Source organism: Octopus sinensis, linkage group LG7 (assembly GCF_006345805.1).
Source record: "Octopus sinensis linkage group LG7, ASM634580v1, whole genome shotgun sequence".
NCBI classification, from domain to species: Eukaryota; Metazoa; Mollusca; class Cephalopoda; order Octopoda; family Octopodidae; genus Octopus; species Octopus sinensis.
In genome coordinates, this window is record NC_043003.1 from 3115176 (window position 1) to 3122041 (window position 6866).

Consider the following 6866-nt stretch of genomic DNA (forward strand, 5'->3'; position numbering starts at 1 on the left):
TCTGTTTGCTTGGGAATTAAACATTTTAAAAAGTCCAAGAATGTGCCATTTCATGACTCTCTGGCGAACTTTGGTCAGAGAACGATTTTATTTCCCTAGTTTGTAGCTTATGAAGGCGAATCCGGAGGTGACTGGAGCGGGGACCAAAGCGAAAAGTGGTTACAGTAGGAGAAAGAATACAGAATCATCATTTAACATCCGTTTTCCATGCTGGCATGGGTTGGATGGTTCGGCCGGGGTCTGGGAAGCCAGGAAGCTGCACCAGGCTCCAGTCTGATCTGACAGTGTTTCTACAGCTGGATGCCCTTCCTAATCACTCTGTGAGTGTAGTGGGTGCTTTTTATGTGCCACTGGCACAGGGGTCAAGGGAGGCTGGCAAACAGCCACGAACGGTTGGTGCTTTTACGTGTCACCAACATGGATGCCAGTGAGGCGGCGCTGGCAACTGCCATGTTCAAACAGTGCTTTTTATGTGTCACCGGCATGGGTGTCTTAACTACAATATCAATTCGATTTTTATTTTGATGTGATGTACTTGACACAATAGGTCTCCTCAAGTGCAGCAGGCCATCCTGCAAGCCATGATCTCATTTCATTTGTCGGGTTTTCAAAGTCACAGCATATCTCCAGAGGTCTCGGTCTTTTGTCATAGCCTCTGTGAGGCTCAACGTACGAAGGTCATGCTTGACCACCTTGTCCCATGTCTTCCTGGGTCTACCTCTACCCCAGATTCTTTCAACTGTTTGGGAGTGGCACTTCTTCACACATATCTCTTCATCCATCCGTAGTACATGACCATACCAATGCAAACGTCTCTCCTGCACACTGCATCCGATGCTTCTTATGTCCAACATTTCTCTCAGGGTGCTTACACTCTGTCATGCATGGACACTGACATTATACATCCAGTGGATCATGCTAGCCTCATTTCTTTCGAGCCTACACATGTCCTCCGCAGTCACAAACCATGTTTCACTGCCATGAAGCATGGCAGTTCGTACACATGCGTCGTACAATCTACCTTTCACTCTGAGCGAGAGACCCTTTGTCACCAGTGGGAGAAGAAGCTTTCTAAACTTTGCCCAGGCTATTCTTATTCTAGTGGTAACACTCTCTGAGCATCCACCCCTGCTACTAACTTGGTCACCCAGGTAGCAGAAACTATCAACTACTTCAAGTTTCTCCCCAAGGAGTGTAATGGAATCTGTTCTCTGAGTATTAATGGTGTGTATTGCACCTGTGCATCTGCCGCACACAAAAGCTATCTTCTCGGTTAATTTTCCTTTGATGTTGCTGCACCTCTTATGTGTCCATAGCTTACACTGGGTACATCTTATGGAGTTTCTACCTACACCTTTTCTACAGATCGAGCAGGGCCACCTACCTGTGTGCTGAGTTAGCCTTCCTACTTACTTGGACTTTGGTCTTTGCTACATTGACTCTAAGGCCTTTTGATTCTAAACCTAGTTCCGGTAATGATTCTGCTATGAGGGCTAAGTCATCAGCATAGAGGAGATCCCAGGGGCAACCTGTCCTGAATTTCTCTAATTTTGCCTGGAGGGCTATGATGAATAAAAGGGGACCGAGGGCCGAACTTTGCTGGACCCCTACTTATACCCGGAATTCTTCACTATACCTGTTCCCAATCCTAACTTTGCTAACAGCTTCTCTGTATAGGGCCTGTACAGCCCTAATTAACCATTCATCAATCTCCAGTTTCCGCATCGTCCACCAGATAAGGGATCGGGGGACCCTGTCAAAGGCTTTGTCCAAGTCCACGAAAGCTATGTAGAGGGGTTTATCTTTAGCTAGGTATTTCTCCTGCTGTTGTTGAACCAGGAATATGGCATCAGTGATGCTTCTACCTGGCACAAAACCGAACTGCATCTCATCTAAGCAGACTCTCTCCCTGATGAGATGGGCTATGACCTTCTCTGTGACCTTCATTACCTGATCCAGCAGTTTGATACCCCTGTAGTTATTTCAGAATATCGGATAAAATTAATATCGTGCTCTACTTCATAAAAGATAAGCTTATCTTATTTTATTTTCATCTATAAATAGTTGGGTGACAGAGCTCTGGCCAAAAAACTCGTTAAAAGATAATACGAATCTACAGCAGGGAGATATATCATAATAATTCAGTGTGACACCAGTGCAGAATCACCTCCCTCTGACAAGTCATCCTAGCGAGACATCTGCGTTGGCTGGGTCATGCCCTCCATCGTCAACCAGGAGAATTCATTTACGAAGCAATTGCCCCAGCTCCCCTTCAAGGTTGGTGAAAGCGATGTGGTGGACAACGAAAAACCTGGCTGATGACAGTCCAGGCTGATCTGGAACCCAACCTAGGCCCCCATATCTACGGCGTTCACCGCTGGAATAAGGAGTGGTTGGGGATCACGCGGTCGTTAGGCTCAAATTGCCAGGCCTGGTCGGCGTTTGTGAGAGATGCAGCATTGAGGATGAATGAAGCCAGCTCAACCCACCCCGGGTGGATGCTGTCTCAAGTCAAGTCAAAATCATATCATAATAAACCCACATACGTCCAGTTGTGCACAAACGTAAAAGGACATCTAATAATAGACCTACTGCCACCCACGTCTAATACCTTTACACCCAATCCACCACGTGCAACACTATTCTATAAGCACAAGGGAATTATAATTCAGAGCCATTAAACAACAGATAAAGAAGAAGAAAAATCTAAAACAAAGAAAATAAATCAATTGTGAAATGGCCTAGAATAAATATACTAATCCATATTCGTAGGTGTGGTCGATAAGTACAGTTGTGGCTGTGTAATAAGAAGTTTACTTCCCAACTATGTGGTCTTGGGTTCAGTCCCACAGTGTGGTGCCTTGGGCAAGTGTTTTCTATAGACCTAAGTCAACCAAAGCTTTGTTGGATGTCTTTGAAGGATTGGCAGAAGGAAAGTGGTTTTAATTTATTCGTGTCAATTGTAGAAAATGTAATTTTGTCTAATTTTCTTTCAACTAAAGTATTTGGTCAAGTATTGGTCATTATGCCCAATGTTTTTTTAAAAAGTATACATTAGGTGCAGGTGTGGCCATGTAGTAAGAAATTTTCTTCCCAACCACATGGCTCTGGGTTCAGTTCCATTGTGTGGCATCTTCACCAAGTGTCTTCTACTTTAACCTTGGGCCGACCAAAGCCTTGAGTAGATTGCGTAGACAGAAACTGAAGGAAACCAGTTGTGTGTGTGTTTGTCCCCAACCTCTGCTTGACATCCAGTGTTGGTGTGCTTACGTCCCCGTAACTTAGCAATTTGGCAAAAGAGACTGATAGAATAAGTATGAGGCAAAAACAAAAAAACACACACTGAGATCAATTCATTTGATTAAAAATTCTTCAAGACAATGCTCCAGCATGGCCCCAGTCTAATGACTGAAACAAGTAAAAGATAAGAGAAGAGATTGTTTATGATAAAGATTATAACATGAAGTTGGTTCCATGTTTCTCCAAGAGTCAATTCCTTTGCTGACCTTCCTGTTCATGTTATCAGGGTTCGGATGATGAAAGAGAAAGAAATATCCTTCCCCATCTCTTTGCATCTGTAATTGTGTCTTTATGAAGGTTATTAATGCACAGATAATGTACAAATAGGTCTGTGGTCTTGTTGAAGGGCTTTGTTTTATATAACTGTGATCTGACGGACCTCCTTGGTTTCTCAACAACCTTAATGTTGAGCTTGCTGCCCCTCAGAGCCTTCCTGAACCTGCAGGTTAACTTCCCACGCGGTGTAACCTCTACAAGCATCAACCAGTCGGGGGGCACTGGCAACGACCATGTTCGAATGGCGCATTTTACATGCCACCAGCCTGGGTACCAGACAGGTGGCACTGGCAACGACCATGCTTGAATGGTGCTTTTTACGTGCTGCCGGCACAGGAGCCAGTCAGGCAGCACCGGCATTGACCGTGTTTGTATGATGCATTTTATGTGCCATTGGCACAGGAGCCAGTCCAGAGAGACTGGCATTGGCCATGCTCGAATGGTGCTATTTATGTGCCGCCGGCACAGGTGCCAGTCATGCAGTACTGGCATCGGCCACAACAATGGTTTCATTGGATTCAACAGGTCTTCTCAAGCATAGTTTATTCAGAAATATTTATTACGAATGAAGAATTCAGGTGGAAATTAGGTCTAACATATCAGGAAAATTCACACAAATTGGACTAAGTGGGTATTACTTAATGATGAGCAGAAAATGTCCGAGAGGGTGGAGTTTCTGCTGATTCTAATGAACGTTTGTTGTATATCTGTTTTGTACTGTATTGTTTTTGTAGATTTCAAAATACAAAGAAGAGATATTGTCAAAATGGCTGAATCTATTGGTGGCACCAATGCCTTACCGCTTGGCAAGAAAACGAGGAAACGTCCGACAACTGAACTGCTTTTAAAATCAGATGCAAAGTTACCCCAAAAGCAAAATGTTAAAGAAAAATCTTCTGAACAGGAAATACCTGCTGAATCATCAGGTTTGTTTGCTAGTTTGTATTTGGTCTGAGGACAAATGAAATAATTGGTCTCTTAAATAAAGATTGTATATTTGACTGGAGCTGGCAAGGCTGGAGAGCTGTGCCAGGCTTCAGCCATATGTTTTGGCTTGGTTTCTGTAGCTGGATGCCCTTCCTAATGTCACCCACTTTACAGAGTGCTCTGGGTGCTTTTTATGTGGTACCAGCATGGGTACTTTTTACATGGCACTAGAACCAGAGGGGTCACTGAGTAACTTGCAAGACAAAGACCCCTTAGTTGAGAGAAGGAGTGAAACTGAGGGAAGTAATTGTGTGCCAGGAGAGGGGTTAGGGTATGATAGAGGGACAGGGAGAGTTGTCTTACTATAGAGGAGATACTTGGCCATCTTAGTAAGACAAAGAAGGAAGGAGGGAGAGATTTAGAGTGAAAAATAGAGAAATTGTCAAAGAGAGAGAGAGAGGAGAGAGAGAGAGAGAGTGAAGTAGATGGTGCTGGAGATGTAATGGGGCCTACCTAATCCCAGTGTGTGACACTTAAAATTGTCTACTGCTCTGTTTTACTTGTGGTTGAAACTATGGCGGTCTCTAAAATGGATTGTCTGTTTTCTGTGTGGTAGACTTGAGCTTCAAGAAGTAATCAGTAATATATTAACATCTTTTATCTTTTCCACTTGTTTCAGCCATTAGACTGTGGCCATGCTGGGGCACTGCCTTGAATTTTTAGCTGAATAAATTGACCCCAATACTTTTTCTTTAAGCCTGGTACTTATTCTGTTAGTGTCTTTTGCCAAACTGCTAAGTTATGGGGATGCAAACACACCGACACCATTTGTCAAGCAGCAGTGGCAGAGAAATAATGCAGACACCAAATGAACAAACACAGTTATAAATATATACAACAGGCTTCTTTCAGTTTCTGTCTTCCAAATCCATTCACTAGGCATTGCTGGCCCAAAATGCCATGCAGTAGGACTGAACCTGGAACCATGTGATTGAGAAACAAACGTCTTACCACAAAGCCACTCCAGTGCCCATATAATATATATTATGAATATATTCCGATACATTTGAGGGAGTTGCTGAAAAGTTCTTGGCTTTAGGTAAAAGAAAATAGAGGAGGATCAGTTAATTATGATTTTGTTGAACATATTTCCTTTCCAGATCCACACAGTCCTTCAGTTTTTCAAAGTCCTGTAAAGAAATTCAGAAGATTGGGTCTCCGACAAGGCCTTTCGCGATACCCTTAAAGCCTGGAACTTTTCAGTACTCCCACATGTATTATTATATATAGATGATAAATGATAAAGTCTGAAATTATTTACAGTGTTCTTTTTTTTTATTATTTTTATTATCTAGACAGTTCCATTTCTGATGAAGATGGACTGGATTACCATAGTTCAGAAAGTTCTGAGAGTTCTGAATCTTCAGCCTCTTCAAAACATTTGCCTGGTCCTGAAGCTGGTTCAGAAACATCAGAAGAAACAGACAGTTCAGATTGTTCTGACAGCTCAGACGATTCCAACAGTTCATCTGAATCGGATATCGAGGAATTAATTAAAAGGATAAAGTCAAATCGTACACATATTGAAGAATTCAATAAAGGCTTTTTAAACAAAAATAGTCTGGATACGACCAAGAATCTTCCTCTATTTAGTCACACAATATGTAACCCCTTATTTCATAAAAAGGTACCAAGTAGTTTAAGTGAAACCAAAAAGAAAAGAAGAAGCAGAAGTCAAATGGAAAAATTGGCTGAATCTTAATTTTTTTTGTTTTAATCATGACTTCTAGGCTTAATTCAAAGCAGTTAAGTTTGGTTTTTTTTTTACCAAATTTCTTATTTACGTGCCTTTGTAAGCTAAGATTACAATGAGTTAATCATATTTTTTTGCTACAAAATTCATAGAGAATAATGTTAAAACTCTAGCTAAACAGACATTCCTGTAATATCTCTTGAGTAGGGAACTAAAGCTGAAAATCAGGATTGTTGTCATGGAAATATGAATTAAAAGCCTTCCCATATAAAACGACACATTCATAGCAATGCAACATTTATAGAACAGTTTCAACAACGAACATATTGCAGCCCAAAGACCATCCAATGAAGAATTACCCCTTTGGGGGTACAAGACATTTTGGCACAACTGTATTGGCAGCGCCTGTTTGGCATCCCTGATTTGATGCTGGCTTATTTAACATCACACGTTTCAATTTCTCTCCTTCCTCTTCTGCTATCTCTCTCCTTCCTCTTCTGCTCTCTCTTTCTCTCTCTCTTTATGTGTGTATCTTTCTTTATCTTTTCTTTTTTATTTGTTTCAATCCTTAGACTGTGGCCATACTGGGGCATCACCTTGAACAATTTTA

General features: G+C 41.9%; 1 protein-coding gene across 1 annotated transcript in view; it reads left to right on the top strand.

Annotated features, from left to right (window-relative positions):
- LOC115214328 (dentin sialophosphoprotein) overlaps positions 1-6623 on the top strand; it is a 17833-nt gene extending 11210 nt beyond the window's left edge. Inside the window, exons 2-3 of the mRNA XM_029783508.2 lie at positions 4311-4502; positions 5859-6623. Coding sequence (XP_029639368.1) covers positions 4343-4502; positions 5859-6265 — 567 coding nt within the window. The 5' untranslated portion in view covers positions 4311-4342 and the 3' untranslated portion in view covers positions 6266-6623. The remainder of the gene's footprint in view (positions 1-4310; positions 4503-5858) is intronic.
- The last annotated feature ends 243 nt before the right edge of the window (positions 6624-6866 follow it).